The sequence below is a fragment of the Doryrhamphus excisus genome, chromosome 21 (genome assembly GCF_030265055.1).
Source record: "Doryrhamphus excisus isolate RoL2022-K1 chromosome 21, RoL_Dexc_1.0, whole genome shotgun sequence".
NCBI lineage: Eukaryota > Metazoa > Chordata > Actinopteri > Syngnathiformes > Syngnathidae > Doryrhamphus > Doryrhamphus excisus.
In genome coordinates, this window is record NC_080486.1 from 5699890 (window position 1) to 5726848 (window position 26959).

Below are 26959 nucleotides of genomic sequence, written 5' to 3' on the forward strand. Positions count from 1 at the left end.
AGGTATGCTGGGGAACTTACTTACTCAAAGCATCACTTGTTTCAACCCAACCGCTCATTCCCAAAGAAGTATTTATACGCCATTTATGTTTTTTGCATAAGAGGCACAAAGGGTTGATGATGAAACTCCACAATTAAAAGAGTTTAAAGGTGAAAAAATAGCCACAAGGTGGCAGGAGGCCATTTTATACGAAAGGTAGAAACAAACCTTTTTTTTCCAGATGTAAGATATAAGTCAAATCTTTATTTTGGTATAGTACACTGTGTATAGTACACTGTGTACCATGTCCATATTGCCCAAGAACACAATACTCTGTGTGGCTTGAAAAAAAGCAGTCAAAGCAATCAAAAATAGCCAGTGCTGGGGGGCAGCTTTTGAAAAATGTCTGGGATTGAATGAGTTAATCATGCAAAACAATTACATTAAATGCATCATATTTGCTCTGCATCATTAATCATTGTTAACATTGACAGTGCTTTACTTTTCTTTACACTTGTGACCATTAAAAGAGCATTAAAATGTGACTTTAAAATGGTTAACAAGGCTTTTATGGGACGGCATTTTCATTAAGTTGCTTAAGTGCTTGATTGCCATTTATAGCACACAGCTCGATTGTTATTGTCCCTCTGGGAGAATTCCATACTTAATTAAATACATAATTAAACATGAAACTTAATGAAGGAGGATTAAGGGAGAAAAAAAACCTACACGGCCCTGTGGGGAAAAGTGATTGCCCCCTAAAAGCTAATAACTGGTTAGGCCACCCTTAGCAGCAACAACTGCAATCAAGCGTTTGTAATAACTTGCAATGAGTCTCTTACAATTTTAGCAGACTCATCTTTGCAGAATTGTTGTCATTCAGTCACATTGGAGGGTTTGTCTTTTTAAGGTCATACCACAGCATCTCAATAGGATTCAGGTCAGGACTTGGACTAGGCCACTACAAAGTCTTCATTTGGTTTTTGGTGTTTTGGATCATTTTCCTGCTGCAGAACCCAACAGACGGCCGGACATTCAGGATTTTTTGATAGACAGAAGAATTCATGGTTTCATTGATCTGTGCAAGCAGCAAAACAGCCCCAGACCGTCACACTACCACCACCATATTTTACCATTGCTATGATTTTTGTTTGCGGTGTTACTTTTATTTTTTACGTGTAATTTTAATTGGTCTCAATAACATCACAGCATCTGCTGAAGACTTCCGCCCCAATCTTGAACTAATTCCTCCGCAAACCTGATATCCTCCTCGACCCTACTCTCATTTGAACCCCATATGAAACAAATAACTCTATATAACGACTATATTCATCACTTACATTTTCTGCCTCTGAAATCCTCATCCACGCATTTGTCACATCCAGAATCGACAATCGCAATTGCATTCTCTATGGTACATATTCAGAACTCACCTCCCCCCCGCTTCCGTGAACACACCCCTGTCGTCCCTTCCCTCAACGCATCCATTTCAAAGTCCTTCTTATCACTTTCAAAGCTCTCCGCAATCCAGCCCCTCCACTCCTCCCAGACTTGCTCCATCGACACAATCCCTCACATCCTCATAGCTCCTCTGACTGCAACCTCCTGACACTTCCCTGTAGGACCCCAAGATCCAAACCCGGGGAAACCGAGCCTTCTCTATCGCTGCCCCAACCCTCTGGAATCCATAATCCCCAACCACCCCCTGCCTGCTCTGACCTTCCCACCTTTAAAAAACTCAAAACCCACCTTTTTAAATCTATTTATATGTCTAACTTTGTAATACTGCTTTGTACTATGTAAATAAAATGTATTATTATTACTTTTATGACAGATGTAATAGGACACACCTTCCAAAAAGTTCAACTTTTGTCTCATCAGACCAAAGAGTATTTTCTCCCAAAGGGGATCATTAAGATGTTTTCTGGAAAAAAATACGTCTTTTGTGAGATGTTGCTTGTGCTCTTGAGGTCCTTTTGGTCTGAGGAGGTCCAACAATGTTCCGTGTTTTCACCACTTATGTATAATAGCTCTCACTCTGGTTTGCTGGAGTCCCAAAGCTTTAGAGATGGCTTTGCACACTCATAAATCTCAATTGTTATGTACGTATATTCTGTTTGAACCGGGGAGCAATCACGTTTTGACTCAGGGAGGGGGTCAAACACTTTCACACTACGGTAAATAATTACTAGTACTCTTCAACATTGTTGTCGCTGGAGTATTTACCTGCTCATTATTGTACTGAAATAATGTTTTTATTTTTGTTGTTGTTTACTTCAGGTGGTGGTGACGTGAAGATCGAGTCGCATAAAGTGAACTTTAGGGAAAAAGCTCAGTCCAAAGTGGGCTCCATGGACAACGTGAGCCATTCACCTGGTGGAGGAAACATCAAGGTGGGGGTGTCTTTCTATGATTGATTTTTTTCCGATGCCGATTGCATCATGACTAACCCGAATTACAGCATAATGAAGTAATGATGGTAGAGTACGTGTAAAACAAAGGTGTATTGTTCTGATGGACACATGCAGAACCATGTATTGGAATAAATGGGACGGGGGGGGGGGGGGTACTAACACACAGGAGTGATTTCAATACAGTCAACTTGCTAGTTAAACTAGCGTTAACATTGGGTAAAATAAACAGCATTACATTAGCTGGATATTTGCCACCATATTCATAGTATCATTTGTTTTGCCTACCTGATTGGTTGAGAGTAGTCCGGCGTAGTCCGTCAAAAGCGTGGTAAAAAGTCCGATGTAGCACATCATAAACGGGGGCACTACCTGTAAATAGTGAATACGGAGGTGTAATAATACAATTTTATACACATTTGTGAACCGCAAGACATGCTGGGTAACAGGGTAATAGGTGCAACAAAAAGTCCCTTTTATAAAGTTAAATCAAGTTCCATAATTTTAACAGATTGTGTTCCTGCAGACCGCAGGGATGTCACCCGTCCCCTCAGCCTAAAGCGATCCATCTGTGTTTCATGATCACCGCATGTCGTTCTCTTCACGCTGTTATCTTGTTAGCAGTTCTTGATTGACGCAGCATGGGTATCAAATGAATAAATGTGTCAAAGTTTAGAATGAGTCCTATGTCCAGTAAACGTCACAAAGGAAATGTGTTCTGAGTTATTTTAATTTTGCTTTTTTTTTCCTTTTACTTTCACCATCACCATGTGTGTCTATATTGGATGACATCATCACCTCCATCAGGCACTGATACACAATATTCAGTTTGTTTCCTATGTTGTTCTTTCATCGGCATAATCTGGCTCCAGATCTTTTTTTTCAAGCTTATATTTAAATATTTATATACTTACTATCTAGCTGTTATTTCATTGTTTTAATAAAAAAAAACAAAAGTAAAAAATATATATTGGATTTGGAGCCAGGTTGCCCCACCTCCATTCGATTGACACACCCTGCTATGTGTTTCTAGGCTGAGGGGTCGCAGGAGACAGGAGAGGGTGTTGGGACCCCATCCCCAGCACCTGGCCCAGAGTCTGGGCAGGTGGGGAGTCTTGCTGCCCATGAGAATGGGTTGAAGGAGGGGGCTCCCTGTGATAGTGAGGGCCTCCAGGAGCCCCAGGCTCTGATTTCCCACATCCCAGAGACAAGTAAGTCGGAGTGTACGCACCTTAAAAGGTCCCATATTATACTACTTTTCAAACAATTTAAGTCTCAGCGGTCCCACTGTATTAAACTGCCCAAAATTGAGCATCGGTCAATTGTGCTAACATTACACTCAGATGCAGATAGATTTCACCTCGTACTTCGGTATGTGACAAAAAACGTAAAAAATAAATAAATAAATAAATAAAAAAATAAATACATTTATAAAATAAAGTTATTAAAAAAAATAAATTATATTAGGAAAGCAGGAGGTGAACAAATGTACCAGTTACTGATTGTAAAAGTACCAGATGGAGGGGTAGGATTTAAGAAGCTTTGCTTCTTCCTACTCCTTTTGGACATGTGGAACTGTGAACTGATTATGTGATGCATTCAATTGTAATCTGATGCATGTTCAAATGAAATTAAACCATTACCATTACCAATTTAGGCCTTTTTTTTAGATGTGTAGCAAAAGCCCCCATGTTTTTTTTTTTTTTTTAAGTCACTCAGTGAAGTGGTCGGCGTACACACGGGGCAGGATTCAAAGGAACTTCAAAACACAGCGTTTGGGTGCCTTTTTTCCCCCAAAATCGGTTCCAACAAGTGAGGGAAATGATTGAGCACCAACAATTGGTGCTCTTAAACAGGCTCCAGGGACACATCGTACTCATAGAATATCATTAAAAAGTCAATTTGATTATTTAATACTGGCCGTTTTAACTAGGGGGGCCATTCAACTGAAATTGAAAATAAATCAAGAATTTTTTTTTTCCTGTGGATTTTTCAACAGCTGATGCGGCTATGGTGCCTGAATGCTGAGCCAACTGGAAGCTGTGCTGCTTCGGCAGTTACACATTTTTTTTTTAATAAATAAAAAGGAAAATACAGGAAAACTACAAGAAACGGAAATTTTTACCTTTAAATAAAGCCAAAATACGATTTTCCCAGGGATAACAGGAAGGTTGATGGGTATGAAATACGCTAAACATTGAACTGAAGTCACACTGGTCTATCATTTTTAACAACGTTAAATTTACAAGAGAAGATGAAGCCAAAGGGAGACAAACTATAAGCTGAAATAAGTCATTTTTTAAAAGATATATGAATACAATGAAACCTTACCTGTTTATTAAATGTCAGAATGTTCCAAAGACACTTGATACTTGACATCCCTGTGGGTAGAAACACATAAAACCAACCACATCACACCACAAATAAATTAAAATAGCCTGAAAATATGTATTTAGTTAGTCAGTGGCTGACATAGGAGGTACAATTTCATAATTAGTGTCCTAATTAAACACTGATGTCTAAATTACCACATTTCTCAATCCACACATTTATGATAACTACAGTTGCACATTACTTACAGTCAGAGCAGAAGAGCGTTAGAAAGTATTCCATAACAAAATGCTGTGTATCCTTCCATTTGTGTGCCTAATGCTAAGAGTCCACTGGCGCCTTGCTGTGGCGCCTAGTGTCATCAATAAGGTGCCTAGTGGCGTGCAGTGGCTCAAACTGCCTCCCAACTGGCTTGTGGTGGCCTGTAACGGCAGCAAAAATTGAGTTTGGCGAAGTGTCCACCAAGTGGAACCGAATGTCGCAAACAATCCACCTATTGGAATCCAATGGAATGTAATGGCGCGAGCCAAGTTGCGGCAATGATGCTAGGAGTTGATGCTCTGAGTCCACTGGGCCAAAAAATAAAATAAAAATTATTAAAATAAATAAATAATAATACAAATATGATAATAATAATAATAATATTAAAAATAGAATAAAAATAGAATAAAAATAATAAAAATATAAACAAATAAAAATAATAAAAATATAAACAAATAAAAATAACAATTAAAATGAAAATAATAACATAATTAAAATTATACAAATTATGAAAATAAAAATTATTTAAAAAATTATAAAAAAAATAAAAATTGTTAAAATTATAGAAAATTATAAAATAATAATAGTAAAAAAATAATTAAAAAAATAATTAAAATTTATATTAAAAAAAGAGTCCACTGGGCCGGCGCCAGTTGGTGCGAGTTCACGCCAAAGATTCTGTGATTGGCTGTGGCGCCGAATAACGGCAACATGCCTAGCGAACATGCTGGCTCAGTGGACTCCTAGCATAACTGTGTCACAAGCTCAACTCAATAAATGAATGCAGCCACTAGGTGTCACCAAAAAAAACAACCAACACTCCACTTTAACTTAAAGGCAGCATATGCTAAATAGTGTATATATAGTAGTACATATGACGGGGGCTAGCCAAACTATGAAAAAAGTGTGACTTAAAGTATGGAAAAGTGTCATCACAAAGTCTGACCTGCAGATAAAGAGTCGATGTTTCTACTGTACTCTTGTTGTCTCACTTAGCTGATCACACCGTCATCTTTTGGCTTCTTATCTTGCAGGCATCTAATTCTGCTATCCCTCTGCCCCCCCCTCATCTGTCCTCCACGACATTGTCTCTTCCCAACTCTCCTTCCCCCCTCATTTTCCGTCCAACATTTCTGCCGCAGATTGACTCGTTCAAGCTGAACTTCCGCGAGAAGGCTCGCTCGCGCACGGACCACGGCGCCGACATCATCACCCGGCCCGTCCTCCATGATGACAACCGACCCCACCCACGTGGTCCCTCCTATAGCAGTGTGTCGCTTTGTGAGAAGTTGGCCTCCACAGGCTGCATCAGCTCCCCCTCCGCCCCTTCCTCGCTGTGTCTTCAGGAGGAGGTCCAGGGGGACAGCAGCACCTTAAAGGGATCTTAGCTTCTAACCCATTTGCGCCTATCCAGCATGTATCATGCACCGCCGCATCCAGTTGTTGCCACCCCTCCCTTGTATGCTTACAGTATCTGCAGAGACCTCACAGACTGTTATGACGGGAAATAAGGGGCATCCATTTTTGTCACATCTTCTCCAAAGACAGTGATAAGAGTTTGTTGGGTTACCCCATCTTGGTACTCTGCCTCTTTCCTCTCCAACGACAACAGTTAGTTTGTGGAGCCTCATGTCATTTACAGTACACAAATCCCGCTGTTCCTGGTGACCCTTTGGGCTTGTTGTTTCCAGTAATCACAGTAGTCTCTCTGCTTACGTATGATGCACATCATCATGACATCTTTACTTGTATCCTAGCAACATAAACAAGCTAACATTCTGAGAAAAAAAAAACATTTTAGACTGTTTAACTGTTTGTGATGGTGTGAGTGACAAACATAAAAACAAGCTTTTAATGGGGGTCATTTTTACTTGCGTTCATTTACCTTTTAGATTTTTCACTCAAAATGTATTCATATAACAACATAAAATACTGTGTCAACTTTATGTACACTAAGGATGGGCTTCAAACTTTTTCCATTGGGACAGACAGAAAAATAGAAGACGCTAACACCAATCCAATGCACTGGAGGTCAAGATTTGCTAAACTATCTGATCAAAACATCCAAATCTTCGCTTTGTTTTATAGGTGGCAAACCATTATCGTCAATCCAGCTATGTCGACTAGCGTTGAGGGTCAAGAACGTTACGGTGAAATGTGTTTTATAATGCACTGATACAATGTAGAATCCATTCAGTCTCCATTGTTCGTTACTACAACACAGGAAGCTAAAATCGCTCGTCAACAAGAGTTGTGGTTGCTTATGCTCAGGACAACACCGCCCCCTGGCCTTTTGGTTGATAATTGCAAGTGACAAGTGCGGCCCAACTCTGATTTCATAAAAGGTTTCATAGCTAAACCCACTTACATAGACTTCGACTTGGTGCTTGCATGCTAATATTATTATTTTCAAATGTATAAACTTACATAGACATTGTTTTCATGATCATTGTTAGCATGTTAACATGTATGCTAACTTGCATGTCAGCATTGTTATTACGCTAATGAGAGCATGTTAGCATTTAAGCCATTTTTATATGGATAAACTTACATAAAGGCAAAGCACTATTATGCAACGTGTTAGCATTGTTGGTATGCTAAATCTAGCATGTTAACATTTTTTATTTTCAATTTTCAACATAGTGATATTATGTTCCGTGTTAGCATGCCAGCATCTAGCATGTTACTATTACTAGCATGCTAAAATTAGCATTTTTTGCTATTTTCAAAAGTATAAACTTACATATACGGTGGTTTTGTGTTAGTATGCTAACAGTTTACATGTTAGCAAAGCTAACAGTATTTTAGCCAAATTTTTAATGTATTATCTTACACTGACACTAAACACTATCATGCTAAGATGCTAACAGTTACCATGTTAACTGCAGCATTTCAGTCCAGTGTCAGTTCATCAGGGCTAAGTGTTAGCATTCTAACAGTTAGCATGCTCGCTGTAGCATTTCAGTCTGGCCTCAGCTTGTCAGGATTTGGGCGTGGGACTCGACAGCAAGTGCAGCACACATCATTAAAACATGCACGCAGGACTTCCTGTTCAGTGCAAATTAAGTGTCACAATAATAGCATGGCAGTATTAACATCTTAATTGGTCCTCGGGTCACCTTTTGGACACCAATTAATCCCATGCTTAGGCACGTGTGAGTGTTATAATGCACACAAGATGAAACAAAGATGGCTGTAAGAGGAACGTGAGCAGAGTGATGATGCTATGTAAGGTTTTTTTATTCATGGGATTGCTACGGAGTATGTTTTAAAATATAATGGACGTAAGATGAGCATTGTCACCTATTCCAGGCAGCGTGCAAAACATTCAAAATCAATTTTTATTTTTCAAAATACACGCCACATTGGCATCAAAGTTGCTGCACATGATCCTTACCTGTCAGCATTTGCATTTTAATATAAGGGATTTTGGGATGAAAATGAGGGAAAATAATTTACCATATCTTGACCTGCATTGGATTGATATCAGCATGTTTATTGAACTTTTGGAGATGTGGCTCTCAGTGGAAAAAGTTGGGACACCCCCGCCTTACATTGCATTTTTGTAAACAAGGAAGTCACCGAAATGTTTTCATTGGAAAACACACTCCTTACAGAATCACAAGTTTTAAGATTGAATTAAACTGATCCAAACAAAGACCAATGTAAACAAAGCAACATAATTTAGATTTTTTAAATATAATTTTTGGTGAAACTCATTACATTGTTCGTTTACTGGCTATATTTGTTCCCTTACTGCGGGTTTTTAGCTTAGCGTTCCTAACAAAGCTCATCTGCCACATTCAGAAAAAGCTCCAAGTGCATCCGTGGCAGCGGATTGCAAGGTTTACATCGTAATCGCAATGGATGTCAACCATAACACAATAATGCACACACAATGGCTCTTCTAAGGTCAGATGTAGTTTGTCACCATCCTAAAACCTTTATTAACTTTACAGGCATACATAACGACTTCATTTGCAAAAGTGAAATTATTGTACTCGGTTGAGGCTTAGTACATAGTACACCTTTGGCCACCTTTAACACAAAGCTAACATGCAGACTGTTTTATTTAGCTTAGCATCACAAAAGTATGACTTTTCACCCCCTTTTCCAGCCAATGACTAAAATAAGCTTTTGGAGATGAGCTATCCTACCTGATTCGCGGCCATTTTGGGGGAAAAAATATCCTGGGGTAGTCACATGACCACTCCAAAATGTTTCCACTACATAACGTAGATACTGAATGAATTGAAGTCAAGCATAAATGATATTAAGACTTTTCAATGGGTTAAACACTCCTGTGTTCTATAGAACAACGCAATATTTGGGCCACATTAAAAAATAATAATCGGAGATTTCGACCTTACTCTCAATTTTTCTCGTAAATTTTAAAGTTTTCAATTTTATTCTCGTAATGTATGACAGTATTCTCAAAATACTTTTTTCAATGTGGTCCTAATATTGCACCTTATTGCTAGACTGTTCTATTAAAATCCAATAACTTTATTATGAAGGATTTTTTTTTTGATCACATGAAAACAAAGTTAAGGTCCGATTTGGTCATTTTGTTCCTCTTTGGTGTAATAAAATGTGCCGTGCCACGGTGGTCATATCGTTGTTTCGCATCATGCCATGTTTCTAGCTTTTGCCTGTAACCGTTTTTTTTTTTGTTTGTTTGTTTGTTTGTTTTTTTGGCTCGATGCTACTTATGAGACTGCACACAGATGTACATAAGTATTTTATTGCTGATGCTTTCTCAGAGAAGACAACACAAACAGCGACAGACTTAAGTGGGCGGCGACGGGCTTTGACGTCATTTTAATGGGTCGGATGGTTTATGATGGAATCTTAACTATTCTTCGGGCGGAAATTACTGTTAGCCTTTTTCATTTGAAAGGGGCCATTGAAGTGAAAGAATGTCTTAGATACATTGAACGATTTTTTTTTTTTTTGTATTTATCGTTGTATTTCTGTGTGCTCTGATGAGTGAAAGGGTTGAAAATATTCACAACTATTTTAGGGATGGGCATGGGAAACGGTTAACTGATCATTAACCACAGTACGTCGGCTAAGGCGCTTAACAAAACCAATTTTCAAAAAACAGAAGACAGCAGTTAAACGGGTAAATGTTGAAAACCAGTAGAGGTGCTCTTAATTTAGTTTCAACTCCACCTGAAGAACAACGTCAGCCATAAGTTCCTCAAATTCAATGTTCAATGAACAAAGTTCAATGGAATAATTCCGTCATGTTCGGAATGGAATATTTTCCACTCTATTTTCCCTAGGGTTAGGGTTCTGGATGGGTACTGCAACACATTCTCAAGACCTTTCACTTGGAACAATTAATTAATCTCAGTTAATCTTAGTTTCTTTATGAGTCCCCTTTTCTGTCTCCTGGCTGAGACACCCAGCCCCCTAGCCAAGGATTGGTTGAAACCAGACCAGATCAATACCCCAACTGGTCATTAGAAATGCGTCCAGGGCTTGGACTTTGCTAGACCTTGGCTGGTGGGCTGACCGTTCTTTCCAGCGCTGGCTGGCGTTGCAATTGTTTGTTTTTACTCATTTTAATATTAAATTCTCATTCTAACTTAAGACTCTTGGCATTATTTTACAGCTGGTAGAACAAAATAAGTATACTGGTAAATATTAGTATACTGTGTACACATAAATTTTGACCGTGTAGTCCGGGAAATAACCCGCTTCTTATTCCGTTCACTACTTTCCACCACTAGGGGATGCTCCTCAACTACAATTATTTCAAGTTAGTCCCTTCCTGGTTATGCCGTACAGGAAATGCCCATCCCTAACAAAATTCTATTTGACAAACATATCAGTTAATGGTTGGAAAAGACTAACAAAAACTGTCGGGTTTTGGCTTCGTCTCCCAACTGTCGCGCTCACCTAATCGCTCCTAAATGTGTGTTGTATACCCGCAGAGCATGCTGAAAAAAACAACAACACTAGGATGTGTTCAGTAGACGTACTATGTCATTGGCAGAACCTCCTTGTTGTTTTGTGGCGCTTTCTTTTTTTTTTTGTTAATTTGATTTTTGGTTTGAAGAAAAGTGTTTATTGTGATTACTGTTATTTAGTGATGTGATAATTAAACATTCAATAAAAATGGATTAAAATTCTCATTTTCTTTCCAATGTTTGTGTTGTCTGGTACAACAACGTATTAGGGTCACATTGAAAAGAAGCTACTCTGCGCTCCACATCTTGGAAACCATCAGTTGATGCTAAATAATGCAATTTGTTACATTTTAACATTACTTTTGAGAAAAGTACAATGGAAAAATAGGAGGACAATATATTACAATATAGTAAAATAATTTGTACTGTTACACTCTTCTGCACTCTGTGTGTATGCTACCGGCCCCGCCTCCACCCACCGAGACAGAGACTGTATAACTGCCAAAAGGGCCTACTATGTTCGGTGAGGAAAACAAACAATGGATTGAAGCTAGCAAAATTTTGAAAGTGCCCAAAAGCTGTTGTTTTTCTTAAAAGAGAAATATTGTCATGTTTTAATCTTGTGAGATCTGAAAGTATTTGCTCATATTTTGGCTAGCTAACAATAAGGTTAAAATCAAGCACATAGTTTATGAAGATGTTTTTAAGTACGCGATGCAACGTATAGCTTAAACACAGTTAAATACATAGTTTCACAAGTACTGATAAACTTAGTGTGACCCTTGTCACCACACACACGCACACACACACACACACACACACACACACACATACACACACATACAAGAGAACTAGAGTGATGACCAAGGCAGGAGATATCTGGTATATATGATATGGCTTGTTTACAGCACAAGAAATCGCAGAACGTTCCAGACGTCCTGGCATCATCCTTGCTGACAAGAAAGACCGAGATGGGCCGGTCATGCTGAAACCAGGGCGACGGCACGTGCTGATTGGTCCACGTCTTGAAATGTATAAAAAGCCAGGCAGGGAAAGAAAGGGTGCTTTTTGCAGCTGCGCTGTACTAAGACCCAACTTACTGTGGGCATACAGGGAATGCAATTAAGCCCGGACGTCTGTATTAGATCTTGTTTGTATCAGGAATAAATACTCATAGTTACTCATGGTTTTCATATACCGGTTTGGTTATTTAGTCTTCCCATATCCTCAATTCGACACCCACAAGGAGATCGCCTGGAAGTAAGGGAGGTCGAGATTTCCTTCAGATCTTGTGACACCCCTACTGTTAAACAGTTCACAAATGGTGGTTTTTTTTGGCCAAAAATCTTTAGTCCTCTGATAATATGCTGGTCGATAATCGATATGATCAATAATTTCTATTTTTTGGACCAATTTTTCATGGTCATGAGGTGTAATTCACATTTGAACCACTAGATGGTACAGTGTGAGCCACATTAGCTTGCCACAGAAGTTGCCTGTATGTGTTGTTGGGCTGAGTTGCAAGCTGTTGACGGTAAAGGAAGAGATCAACCACATTGTTCTTAATGTTTCACAGACATATCACAATTATACAATATGTCATCGTATTGAATGGTTGCATTTCTTTTGACATGTAGCGGGCGACATTGTTTGTGAGCGCGCACCATTCTGCACTGTTTTGTTTATTTACTTTGACGACCGAAGTGTCGACTGTCGGGACGAAGGCTCCTCGATTGGTAAGTTTTTTGTAAGTCCATGTCGGTCTTTGGTGTTCATGCTCTCACCTTGTTCATTCTGTTTAAAACCAAAATATTCCCACACTGGGGCTGTTGGCTGTGGCATTCGCTTCAGAAACCATCGTTTTTGTGTTAGCGGAATACTGACCGATAATAAAATTTGTAGTATTTCCCACTTCCAGTCCATGTACAGTATAATAATAATAATAATAAGTGTCACCTGCCATTACCATGTTGGCCTTACATTGGTTCCACATTATCCAGATTTAAGATGAGTATTAGTAGTAGTACTTTTTTTAAATCACTCTGAATGATGTCAATTTCCTTGTCACATCATTACATCATCAGGTGTCACAGACCTAAAGTCTCTGTGATGTCAGTACGCGTTCAAGCACCTTCCGGTCATGGGGCTTGCCACGTTTCCAATGAGCAATACACTCAGTATGATCGTAGTCAAAAACACTTCCTGTTCCAAAATACACTAAGTTTCTACTCAACTCAATACATTTGGACAGGTGATTGTATTTGTCCATTGTGTCCCAAGCCCACATATTAGATCACAACATTGTGTTATTTTCCTACACTGTGTTTTCCCACCCTTCTGAATGGAGTTGGGTAGTTGAATCTACCAGACAACCCCCCCCTTGTACTTGTTGATAAACTCTATTCATCTCTATTCAGGTATGACTTGCATGATCTCGATGCAAATTATCGAGATGGATATTCATCCATTGGTCATCATTAGATTTTGAGTCTTTACTGTCAAACCGAAACTGGAAACTATTGATTTTATTTGAATACACAAAATGAAACCAACTAGTTTCATTCAATAGTGATTTTTTTGTTTTACAGCATATGAAGGCTGTGAAAAATGTGATATCGGTTGATATCGGTGTCAGATATTGTGAAAACCGTTATTTTTAAAAATGCTGTAAACGACACATATAGGCCCTATATAAGCATAAAAATGTGATATCGGATATCTTGAAAACCAATATTTTTTAAATGATATATACAACACATATCGGCCCAATATCAGAATTAAAATGTGATATCAGTTGATACTGGATATCGTGAAAAATGATTTTTTAAAAATGCTGTATAAAACACATATCGGCCCAATATCAGCATAAAAATGTGATATCGGTTGATATCGGTATCGGATTGTGAAGAACAATACTCTAAAAATGCTGTATACAACACATATCGGCGCAATATCAGCATAAAAATGTGATATCAGTTGATATCGGCATTGGATAGTGTGAAAACCAATATTTTTAAAATGCTATATACAACACATATCGGCCCAATATCGGCATAAAAATGTGATATCATTTGATATCAGATATTGTGAAAAACGATATTGTAAACATGCTGTATACAATACATATCGGCCCAATATCAGCGCAAAAATGTGATATCGGTATCGGACCAGTTTCATTATCATAATAAGCAGTACAGTGTTCCCTCGCTCTATTGCGGTTCACCTTTCACAGACTCGCTGTTTGTGATTTTTTTTTACAGCATATGAATGCTGTTACAGGCCGAGCCTGGCCCTTTAAGAATAATTGCATTGTGGGAAGTTGAGTCTTGTACTTCTTAGCAGGTGGCTTGTGTGCCCTGATTGGCTGTAGACCATTGTCAATCAATCCCCTTTGTGCCCTCTTGCCATTAGGGTTACCGTTGTAACCCCAATGGCAGTTCGACAAGGACATAAAAACGCTACAGTACAACAGAATGGTGCCAGTTTCTTGTGTCCGTTAAAATTTAAATAAGGTTTGAAATTTTTTGAGTGTTTAAACAAAAAAGAAACATGAAAAAATGTTAATGCCTGTCTGAGAAAAGTGTCTACAGTAAGGGGTTTTACAGCCTTAAAACATATATAATACTGATAAAAAGCGGGATAACCGATCCCTCCGCTCTAAACAAGGGAACACTGTATTTGTAAAATGTGAATGAAGACTTCTCAGATGATCCGATATTCCATTTTATAACTACTTCTTTCACAAACTAGGTCTTTCACTAACGTGACCACAGGGATGCCATTTGTGAAAAAAGCACGGCAGATTCCAGGCCGTTTCACAGTCATCGATAATAAAGCAAAGAAATCCGGACTACGTGGAACAGTATTCTCAGTCAATGGCGATAATTATACTGGAGAGTGGTTGGACAATAAGAAACATGGTGAGTTAAGTCAAAATGTTTCCATTGAATACAATTTGTCTTGTTTACCGTATTGTACTGTGTTTGTTTATGACTATTTCAGGCTGGGGAACCCAGGAGTGGAAGACGTCTGGTGCCCTTTACAATGGAGAGTGGAAGTTAGGGAAACATGAGGGACATGGCATCTATAGTGTACTTCTACCGGACACTAAGACGTACGTGACGCAGTACTGTGGCGAGTGGAAAAATGGAATGAAGCACGTACGTATATAAAATACTTTCAACTCAGAACCCAGACCTATTTTTACTTAGCAGAAAATGACGGGGGATATAGCACAGACCAAGTAGAACACAGAACATACAGTATTTTGTTATCTAGTATTACTAATTTTTCACGATTAATTGGTTCCAAAGTGATTAAGTGATTAATAGGACTTCCACTAAGCATTATCTCAATATTAACGCATTTGATACCAAATACGTAGTTATACGTTTTTATTAGGGATGTCTGATAATTTGCGGTATCGATAATTATCGGCCCAATATTCGCATAAAAATGCGATATCGGTTGATATCAGTATCAGATATTATGAAAACCGATATTTTAAAAATGCTGTATACAACACATATCTGCACAATATCAGCATAAAAATATGATATCAGTTGATATTGGATATCATTAAAAATGATATTTAAAAATTGCTGTATACAACACATATCGGCATAAATATGTGATATTGGTTGATATCGGTATCGAATCGTGAAAAACAATATTCTAAAAATGATGTATTAAACACATATGAGCATAAAAATGTGATATCGGTTGAAATCGGCACCAGATATTATGAAAACCAATATTTTAAAAATGCTGTATACAACACATTTTGTCACAATATTAGCATAAAAATGTGATATTGGTTGATATCGGCATTGGATAATGTGAAAACCAATATTTAAAAAATGCTATATACAACACGGCCCAATATCATCATAAAAATGTGATATCAGTTGATATTGGTATCGGATATCATGAAAACCGATATTTAAAAAATGCTGCATACAACACATTTTGGCCCAATATCGGCATAAAAATGTGATATCGGTTGATATTGGATATCGTGAAAAACGATATTTAAAAAATGCTGTATAAAACACATATCGGCGAAATGTCAGCATAAAAATGCGATATCAGTTGATATCGCTATTGGATATCGTGAAAACCAATATTTTTAAAATGCTGTATACAACACGTATCGGCCCAATATCGGCACACAAATGTGATATCGGTTGATATCAGTATTAGATATTGTGAAAAACGATATTTAAAAAATGCTGTAAACAACACATATCTGCCCAATATCAGCATAAAAATGTAATATCGGTTGATATCGTATCGGATATCATGAAAAACGATATTTTAAAAATGCTGTAGGCCCAGTATCAGCATAAAAATTTTATATCGGTTGATATCGGATATTGTGAAAACCGATATATTTTTAAAAATGCTATATACAACACATATCTGCCCAATATTAGCATAAAATTTTGATATTGGTATCAAATATTGTGAAAACAGTTATTGTAAAAAATGCTGTAGACAATACATATAGGCCCAATATCAACATAAAAATGTGATATCGGTTTATATTGGTATCGGATATTGTGAAAACCGATATTTAAAAAATGCTGTATACAACACATATCGGCCCAATATCAGCATAAAAATGTGATATCGGTTGCTATTGGTATCGGATATTGTGAAAAACGGTAGACAATGCTGTATACAATACATATGTGTTCATACCAGCACAGGAGATATGTCAAGTTATGTATATCGGTATCGGCATCGTCGGATATTGGTATCAAAAATATCTGACATCCCTACTTTTTATAAACCCAAATGACCAATTTATACGTCTTTTTTGTATATTATTTTTATGTATATTATTTTTATATCTTTTTTTGTCAATGTAGCCCTTATACTACGCCATAACCACCTCATTTGCACAACAGTGGAAATGAACAATTCTTATTGCATGTTGTTATTCCAAAGGTTTGCTACATTGACATTGAGTCTTATGTACATCCTTAGGGACACGGTTCCTTCTTTTATGCGACTGCCGTGTACGAGGGGGAGTGGAGTGAAGACAATCGCAGTGGTTGGGGGAGACTCACCTATAAGACCGGCGATGTCTATGAGGGCGAATGGCTGATGGACAAGGAGCACGGAATGGGCGTCCTGCAGTTTGGTATGTACTTCAAAGAGTGAAATTAATCCTGATTAGATTAACGAAAGCGGTAACTTCACTCTCTGTTGAAGAGAACGGCAACTGGTATGAAGGATCTTGGAAGAACGGCAAGAAAAGCGGTCATGGAAAGTTCTACTATGCTGACAAAGGTCTGATTTATGAAGGCCTTTGGGTGGAGGGAGATGCAAAATGTGGCACTCTGTCTGATTTTGGGAGAGAGGAAGCACCATACCCACCCAAGTATCCAATTCCACAGGTAATGTTTGAACTGTATTGTTATTTACTACAAACAACGGAAAGAAATTGTCAAAAAAATGTCTTCTTTCCTTTCAAGGTCACACTAGTGGACATGAAAATGGTTTTAACAAATGCCGAGTCAGTATACCTGGAACAGACATGATGGACCACCAGAGGAGGAACCATTTTCATCGATGATTTCTTCTGTGGGAATTTACAAACATAAGGACTTAAGTATCGGGACAACATGAAATCTACAGAAACAGAAAATATAAGTTTCCTTTATGTGGAAGCCAAATCGATGAGGGACAGGACCCGTGCCTGGTGTTACGCATCAACCGTGGAAACAAATACCGTGCAGCCCAGCCTTTAGCATCTTGGAGTCATAGCTAGCCAGAACCAGAGCTTGGAGACCCTCTTATGTTGGTGAAAAACGTAAACGGACAAAGTGGTTAAGAGGCTACACTTCAACCAATAAGGCACTGGCTTTGCTAAAAGAAACACACTAAACCAAGGGTGTCCAAAATGCACCCCAAGGGCCATTTTCGTGCCAGAGCTAATTTTTTTATTGGCCCTCAGCATATTGTAAATATCATTTCCTTTTTTGTTTTTGAAAATTGTAATTAGTTTGCAGTTTTTTATGTTTCATAAAAAATATATATGGTAATGGTAATGGTTTTATTTCATTTGAACATGCATCAGATTACAATTGAATGCATCACATAATCAGTTCACAGTTCCACATGTCCAAAAGGAGTAGGAAGAAGCAAAGCTCATTAAATCCTACCCCTCCATCTGGTACTTTTACAATCAGTAACTGTTACATTTGTTCACTTCCTGCTTTCCTAATATAGTTTAAGGGTTTTTTTGTTTGTTTTTATTTTTGTCATGTACCAAAGTACGAGGTGATAATATATATATACATTAAAACATTCATATAAATAAAAATTAAATATATATATATTTTTTTTAATTAAATATATTTTAATGAATTAAAAATATATATATATTTAAACTGTTTAAATAAAAACTTTAGTCAACTAAGCGTAAGGTGCTTTGTTTGGGCAAACGTCTAACTTTGTGCAACATTCTCTGAATTCTGAATTTACCAAATGAATGAGCCTTACTGGGTAGTGTAGTATTGTATAAACAATCCAAGATGGCTGAATAAACAAGCAATGCTATCAAAGTACCAAATGGTAAAACAGGACAGTTTGTTAAATGAGCTATTGTACTAATACAGAGACTGTCAGAGAAAATCTGGGGCATTCAATAACCGAGGTCTGACTGTGTTTGAACATGGCCACAAACCCACATACATGTTTAAATAATGTTAAAAATTTTAATTCTAGTTGTGTACATGTGGTTGAAACCGGCACCCACCTGTTAAGACCGAAGGAAAATGAATGCGGTATGCGATGTTTCTCTCTGTGTTCAAGCCTCCTCGGAACGGAAGTTCATCAGCCCCATCTGTCAATTAGAGATAAATATCGCCACACTGCCACCTAGTGACATTACGAAGAAAACCCACTGTGACGAAGGAAACGATTTTGTTTTCAATAAAGTTCTTACAAAAATAACATTCCTCTCTCGCGAGATTTATTGTGTTTTCAGGATTAAACATCGTCCCGGAGTATTAATAGCATTAGGGGCGTATTTAGTCATTGGGGATAGACACCGCATCGTGCGGTGAGCCGTACGTCAACATCGCCGCCATATTGGATGGGCCAAGGCTGCTCTGTAAATGAATACAAGTAAATCTACTTACTTTGATAAAGCACCTTTCTATACAAAGAAATGTGATTGTGAGGAACTAATTTTAATTTCTTTGTAGAAAGGCGCTTTATGAAAGTATTTACAGCGCAGCCTTGACCCAACCAATATGGCGGTGACTTTGGCGTATCGCAGCAGTGGACAAGCCCACTCAATGTGGCGGCTATCTATGTTTATGATTTGGGTTTCAGTTTTTTTTGGTATCAGTTTTTATTAATTACAACACTCAAAAAATGAATCACAAAGAATAAAGACCTAGCTACAATCCACAAGCTTAATTAGTGTCCTAATAAACAACACTGTTGTCTGAAATACATTTCTCAATCCACACAGGTATATAATTATATTTACACATTACTTACAGACACAACTCCAAAGCAAAAGCATTTTTAGTTGGCCATTGAGTTGACCACATAAAAACACAAAATTTTACATGGTAATATGACACAATAGATAAGATTTTGCTGTGTGCTGCAAAAGTCAAGGCACTTGGAACCACGGATCAGTAAAACAGTATATCCTTCCTTCCTTCCTTGCTTCCTTCGTCCCTTCCTTCCTTCCTTCCTAGCGCACTGTCACTCAAAGTAGTGTTCTACATCCATCCATCAATCCATCCTTCCATCCTTCCTTCCTTCCTAGCACACTGTCACTCAAAGTAGTGTTCTACATCCATCCATCAATCCATCCCTCCTTCCTTCCTTCCTTCCTTCCTTCCTTCCTTCCTTCCTAGCACACTGTCACTCAAAGTAGTGTTCTACATCCATCCATCAATCCATCCATCCATCCCTCCTTCCTTCCTTCCGTCCTAGCACACTGTCACGCAAAGTAGTGTTCTACATCCATCCTTCCTTTACATCCATCCTTGCTTCCTTCCTTCCTTCCTTCCTTCCTTCCTTCCTTCCTTCCTTCCTTCCTAGCACACTGTCACTCAAAGTAGTGTTCTACATTCATCCAACCATCCTTCCTTCCTTCCTTCCTAGCACACTGTCACGCAAAGTAGTTCTACATACTTCCTTCCTTCTTCCCTTCCTTCCTAGCACACTGTCACGCAAAGTAGTGTTCAACATCCATCCTTGTTTCCTTGTTTCCTTCCTTCCTTCCTTCCTAGCACACTGTCACTCAAAGTAGTGTTCTACATTCATCCATCCATCCATCCTTCCTTCCTTCCTAGCACACTGTCACTCAAAGTAGTGTTCTACATTCATCCATCCATCCATCCTTCCTTCCTAGCACACTGTCACTCAAAGTAGTGCTCTACAGCATTGGACAAATTGCATCCAAGTGTAAACATGGATTACCTGAACTTTAATAAAGGTAAGATTATACTTTTTAATACTTAATTCAGCCCAGCCTCAGACCCTTCCTCCAGCAGCTCCCAGGTTTGAGACCCCTGCTCAGTTAATACAAAACAATTGCAGGCGTACTAAATGTGCAGTTAAACAGAAAGTTTAAAAAATGTTGGAATTAGCGCCTTCTACAGCAATCTTTTCATGAAACCACTTTCTATTTAAAACATTTAAATCCCCCAGTGATTAACCGAAAATAGGCTGGGATCTACTGCACTTTTTGTAATTTTCCTCAATTTTTACTGATTTGCCTAAAGATTGCACATTTGACCTCAGTGATGTACAGTTTTGAAATTGATACACAGTATAACTTTCTACATCCCAAAAATCCACAACAGGCTAGACCTCATTCTTCGAAAGTCAAATTCTTGACAAATATACACATTTATGCAAATGTCATCCAGCACAGCACATTGTCTCTTCTGTTACACATATAGGAACAGATGCCTTGTTCCAGCAAATGTCCCTCCACAGACCTGTCCAAGTATGTCAGGTTCAAACTCCAGTGACACTTTACAGAAGAGACAGACAACAAAATTCAAAGTTTCTCGCAGCGAGGAGAATGACACATACCCAGTGACATGCAGCTCTACTCTGAATATGCCATTCATGCTCCTCTCTATTTATTTTCTTTAGGAGGTCCCTAATACATTGTCGTGCAACTCTAAAGGGAGGGGGGAGCAAGCAGTTGCACGAGCTGTGCTTGTTCGTCTATGTGTGTGTGTGTGTGTGTGTGTGTGTATGTGAGAGTAATTACTTTTTTGTGCATGTGTTCTTGTATTGGCACATTTTGCATGATGAACAGGAACATCTGGAACATCTGTAAGGTCACTGCTGGCGTTCCCAAGACCTGTGGCACTGGGAGTTGTTGGTCAAGGTCACAGAATGTTCCTGTTTCAAAATGTTCACTCTTTCTATTGTCCAAGCAAACGGATAAAACGGTGATAACTAGCACTATAATAATTGTATTTACATTTTGTTCTAACAAGGAAGTCTTAAGCAAGCTCCTCCCTCTCGGTTTCTTTCCGTGGGATCCTCCAATAGCAGCATTCTTTGAAAAAGGTGGATAAAGTGAACTCTACAGTACAGTCGTCCCTCGTTTATGGCGGTTAACTGGTTCCAGACCCCACCATGATAAAATAATTTCCGCTTTTCAATATAAATGAATGGAATATTTTCTTCATTAAAGCATAGAAAACCTGTTTAGAACTTGAAGTGGGCTAACCATGTTAGTCTCAAATATATTTATTCTAAACTTAAGCCAAAAAAGCCTACCACTTCCACACAAAATGTGAGGAGAACTTTCACTCAAGGTAGTGTCAATGTTTTGACCGGAATACTACATATCACTTGTTCTATATGTTTTGAATAATAGACCACAGTCTACTTTATTCATTATTTTTTGGGGGAAAAAACGTGATATAGTGAGGGAGCAATAATCGAACCGCAATAGTGCGAGGGACGACTGTATCTCCAAACACACGCCCTCCTCCGTCAGCATAATCAAGGGACTTTATGCTGGCACATTTCCTTCCAGGTTTTAAGCTCCTCCTTCAGGGCTTTATTTTGGTTTTCAAGCTTGGCCACGCGCTCCTCCAGGCCTTGTACGTAGGCCTTTCTCCTCCTACGATATTCCCGAGCCGCCTCCCTAGAAAAACACCAAATAACTTGAGTCAGGCTGATGAAAATGAAAATTAACGAAGGTTGATTTGGCTATTGGATGTCTTGGTTGCTTACGGCAATGAGTGTTTTTACCATATTTTTTGTTTCAAAGAGCAGCATCCAATTATGTACTCCTTGTGGTTGATTTGCAAATAAAGGCTACAATATACGGGTACGTTCAATTATCAAATAGTTGCCAGGAACTTGTGCATTAACTGAATAACAGGCTAAGGAGTCTTACCTGTTCTTCATCAAGCTACGCTCGGACTGGTTTCGAGGAACACTGCCCTGTGCCACACCTTGAGGAAGGATGGAGTTGGCGTATTGAAGCTGAGTGGCTGCCATGTCACCTGGGCAACCAACAGAGATGTAAACAAAGGATGATGTGTACTGTGCAAAAAAAACAATATCTTTAGGTCCTACCCCCCAAGTGCAAGAGGTGTGTCTATACCCGAGAAAGAAATGCCTGAATTGAATTGGTCTCATTTGATGGGTGTGTCAATCAACCACATGTTTTTAAGAAATATTTGGTACGATTTGACTTGATTTTGCTAAAGACTTATGTTATTCACATAATATAATTTCTTCTTGTAACAGAACTTTGTTCATAACATTACATGTACTTTTTACTCATAACATTACAAACTGTTTTCTCATAACATGTTGTTTTTTTTCTTGCAACAATATTTATTTTGCATAGGTATTTTTCATAGCTTTTAATGAGTAGCACTACAACTTTATTCTCGTAATCTTACGACTCTGAACATGATGCGCCGAGGAAAAAAGTTTTGGTACTGTTTTAAATCATCAAAATTCAGCAAGATACTGCAACTATTACATGTTATCAGTGTACGTGTTAATGCATGTTCACAGCATGGATATAAAACGATGCATGATAGGTGTATCCCAATTACGGCATTGTAAGCTAGCTCAAATTAACTTGGTTTCTCTTGTTATAATGCACAGAAAAGGGAAATACATATGTGTTCATGTTTCACATCAGGATTGTGAATGATGGGCAAAATTCCCAAAAAGATGCAGTTCCCCTTTAAGGGCACTTTTTTTTTTCTTTTTACCCGCGACTCATGTGCCTAACGTCTTGTTTGACCCTCGTCTGATGCCGTAGTTGTTACTGTGTCGCTATAAACAGGAGTAATTATTGAGCAGGAAAATGAGGAAAGAAAGCTGTATTTTGGTAAATATAGCTTCAAATCCTTGGCGAATGGCTCTCTCTCAACAAAAACAAAGTTATTCGCATCGACTGTCGCGGTGATTGGAATTGTCAAGGACTCCGTTGTCGTCGGCTTCACATAGCGAGAAGCGGGAAGGTACTGAAGCACTGCCGGGTATTTTAAATTCACATTTATACATTGGTACCGAGGCAGACGAGTGTCCCACCAACTAACGAGTCTTTAAAAGCGAACTATCTCGGGTGTGATATTTTTGCTTGAAACTGCGAGCTAAATTTTCGAGTACGAGCTGCAAATTAGCGGCAGGCACAGCTAAGGACGTCTATATTGGGTCCTCTGTCATTTCAGTGCGAGTCGGGTAGCATTAGCACTGCAATAGCTAGTCATCGACACATTAGTAAAACATACATCCATAATAGCGATCTAATTCATCTAATTTATTATGTATTGGGTAAAACTGACAGGAACATCAAATTAGAAGCACAAAATGAATATAGATAAAGAGGTTGTGTACCACAAATATGCACACTAGCACTCAATAAAGTCAAATCAAATCGTACCTTTATGCATTTAAATAGTAAGCCTTTGGGAGCTGTCATAATACAATGACTTTTTTCTCATTAGTAACATTACACTTTTTAAAGACTTTTTCCCAGTAACTTTTTAAACAGTATTTTTCTCATATTTTTTTTTCAGTACATTACCTTAATCACATGAAACTTGTTTTTAATAGCATTATGTTTCTCTTTTCAGTGTGGCTCGTTTGTACCTGCCAGCGGTTGAGTGAACTGCATCTGCAGGTTATCCTGCCTCTCTGTGCAGTATGGAATGGGAAGAGGCTGAGTTGGCTGTGTACTCGTCATCGCCATGGTTGCCACGGTCTGCGCTCCCTCATTCTGATAGCAGAATGGACCTCCTGGTAAGTGAGAGAAAAGGTGGATCATGTTGTTACACATAGAAATAATTACAGTTGGATTTTTAGTTTTGCAATATATGCAAATATGATCATGTTATTTGTTTTAGGTTTAATAAGGTTCTCTTTGACACAAGACTTCACATAAAAATGTATACAAATGGAGGAAAAGGTCCTGTTGCCCTAATATCAGGCTGACGTGTAATGTGTAGCTCAGTCAAAATTGCCTTCTCCATGCATGCTCATAAATGTTTCTGTCCCCAAATTTTTATGTTAAAACAGTACACTGACCCCCATCTTTCTATATTATCTCAGAACAGAACAGTTCTGTGTATGAGGAATTAATCAGGGTTCAGGTTATTGTATTTCCTACATAATAAACATGATTCATGTTTAATGTTTTGCAAAACCCGCTCACTTCAGACATAAATCAAAGCTAACGCTAGACGCATGCAATTAAAAGGATCTAATTACCTTGAAGTGTAGGGAAATAGTTGTTTGGGTGATTCCACATATTTTGATAGTAACCAAAGGCATTGGATTCAGGTGCAAGAGTCTGCGGGTTGATCGTGGTCATCGCTGTTAGTGTCTGCGTCCCCTCAGTGTTTAAATTGTGAGACTGAGGAGGCTAAAGTGAGAGTTTCAAAAAAAGAAAACCATTATGAGAATACAAGTCACTCATGTAATTCATAGGAGAGCTAAAATTGCAATACTGGAGGTACAATGCAACCCGCTTATGTTGAGCTTATGTTGACAATCCATATATCCACCAAGGCCTTAATACATTTTCCATAAACAGCGTATCATATAATCAACGGTTCTCCATCCACTAACGCTATCACACCTATTATAGACCACAGCAGACCTGTCCCAAACCCCTGTCATCTATTTTTGAAGGAGATATTTAGCAAAAGGGGCTGCACGGGGTCGAGTGGTTAGCGCGCAGACCTCACAGCTAGGAGACCTGAGTTCAATCCCACCCTCGGCCATCTCTGTGTGGAGTTTGCATGTTTTTCCTGTGCACGTGTGGGTTTTTTCCAGGTATTCCGGTTTCCTCCCACATTCCAAAAACGTGCTAGGTTAATTGGTGACTCCAAATTGTCCATAGGTATGAATGTGAGTGTGAATGGTTGTTTGTCTCTATGTGCTGTCATTGGCTGGCGACCAGTCCAGGGTGTACCCCGTCTCTCGCCCGAAGACAGCTGGGATATCACCCCCCCCCCCCCCCCCGCGACCCTCATGAGGATAAGCGGTAGAAAATGAATGATCGAATATTTAGCAAAAGTAAGCCCTTTTCCTTCCACCCGCAATACGTCCATCCCTTTCGCTCTCCGGGGTGCTGAAGTCTTCATTACATTAGCCCTACTCAAGGCCTGCCATATAGCACAGGTATGTGTAAGGGCCAGGATGAGAGAGAAAGAGCTATCAAGACACATTTGGGAAATTACACATGCCTGACTAACGCCCTCGCCATCTTCCATGCTCTGGTTACTGGTTACTTCCATGCGTGATAAGACATTTGACTACAATGTCATGGTTAAGTCAAGGTGGGTGGTTGTCATTAATAACTTCAATGCGACACAGACACACAAAAGAACTGGATGCAACAATGACAAGTCTGAAGCGGTTTGTCTGGTTAAAACTTGTTTTCAGGATGAAAGTACAAACACTACTTAAAAAAGGCAAGAACATCCATCTGAAATGTACATTATGTCCAGACTAATGCCTAATCTCATCAAACATCTCTTAATGGCACTACAAAGCTAATTCTTTGACAGGAAATGATTAGAAGAGTGAATACTTTTATAGTTTACACATGGCTTCGTTTAAGATCCTTTTCAATAGACAAACACTACATTAAATGAGTGAATAGCTGGTATCGGAAGTATTAATATTTACAATGAAATTACTTTAATATGACCTTCAATGGCAAACATTAAGATGCCATGGTGTTGAAACCATGTGTAATTATCATAATTATTATTTGTGTATGGTATTTTGCAGTCTTAACCCAGCTCACACCGTAGAGGTGTTCACAATAGTTATAAAATATTATCATCAGTGATGTCTTTATTGTATATTATATAGTATTTTTAATAGTATTTTTTTGTCTACATTTCCACTCATCCATTTGCCATACATAATATACTTTTTTCGTTTTTATTTAGTTTGAATCGTGAACCAAACCGTAATATAATATAGTGTTGGGTAAAAAAAATAAAATTAAAAAAAATTAAAAAAAATATGGTATTATATTATATTGAAATAGAGCGCGTCCAATACGAAAAAATGACAACGCTGTCGACTTGTATGATGAAGTGTTTTCACGTCAATCCGGGCGTGTACGTTCCATCACTTGTGTTAAATGACAACAAAAATTCGCATCGTCTTGCTCGTACTTTTTGTGTAATTTTATTACTGGTGCAATAATTGAACTGTTGTCGTAATCGCCGTGACTTTCTGATGAATCCGTGTTGCTACCCTGACGCAAAAAGTGTTAGCTGAGGTGCCAACCCGTCAGATACTCACATCCATGGGTGGAGTTGGTGGGTGTCAGCTGAAGGTTCCCTGGGGAGATCGTGGCCGGCCGGGCTGCAAAGCACACGGATCACGTATATGCTTCACTACAACCGGCGTGTTCCTCAAAATGGGGGGGCGGGGGGGAAACAGTGTCTGCAATGTATTTGTATAGGAGGGCAGCAAGAACCATCCAATTCCCCTTTCAAGCCGGCCTGTTTATTGCGTCATCGACCCCTTATTATGTCAACAAAGCTCTGAATGCAAAGATTC

The 26959-nt window shown here is 38.6% G+C and overlaps 3 protein-coding genes and 1 long non-coding RNA gene across 18 annotated transcripts in view; 2 read left to right on the forward strand and 2 right to left on the reverse strand.

Moving 5' to 3' along the window:
* LOC131109179 (microtubule-associated protein 4) overlaps nt 1-6306 on the forward strand; it is a 95037-nt gene extending 88731 nt beyond the window's left edge. For 14 of the 15 annotated variants that reach the window (XM_058060870.1, XM_058060876.1, XM_058060874.1 and 11 more), the window contains 3 exons: nt 2260-2372; nt 3424-3601; nt 6017-6306. In XM_058060870.1, the coding sequence (XP_057916853.1) occupies nt 2260-2372; nt 3424-3601; nt 6017-6024 (299 nt within the window). In that variant the 3' untranslated portion in view covers nt 6025-6306. The remainder of the gene's footprint in view (nt 1-2259; nt 2373-3423; nt 3602-6016) is intronic. The other variant, XM_058060872.1, reaches the window with a different exon arrangement.
* LOC131109183 (uncharacterized) lies at nt 2678-18773 on the reverse strand. The gene is made up of 4 exons (XR_009120681.1): nt 18669-18773; nt 17434-17489; nt 4722-4771; nt 2678-2762 (listed from the first exon to the last, which is right to left on the reverse strand). It is a non-coding gene; the product is annotated as an uncharacterized LOC131109183 (long non-coding RNA).
* On the forward strand, nt 14676-17448 carry LOC131109181 (MORN repeat-containing protein 3-like). The gene is made up of 5 exons (XM_058060887.1): nt 14676-14820; nt 14903-15060; nt 16892-17048; nt 17120-17304; nt 17383-17448. The coding sequence occupies exons 1-5, from the start codon at nt 14676-14678 to the stop codon at nt 17446-17448; spliced, it is 711 nt and encodes a 236-aa protein (XP_057916870.1).
* Nucleotides 18774-20941: 2168 nt separating the features above from the next.
* Nucleotides 20942-26861, reverse strand: LOC131108877 (cyclic AMP-dependent transcription factor ATF-1-like). Its single transcript, XM_058060287.1, has 5 exons — nt 26699-26861; nt 24644-24797; nt 24026-24172; nt 22308-22416; nt 20942-22052 (listed from the first exon to the last, which is right to left on the reverse strand). Exons 1-5 carry the CDS (start codon nt 26702-26704, stop codon nt 21908-21910), a joined length of 561 nt encoding a protein of 186 aa, XP_057916270.1. The 5' UTR covers nt 26705-26861; the 3' UTR covers nt 20942-21907.
* Nucleotides 26862-26959: the final 98 nt, after the last annotated feature.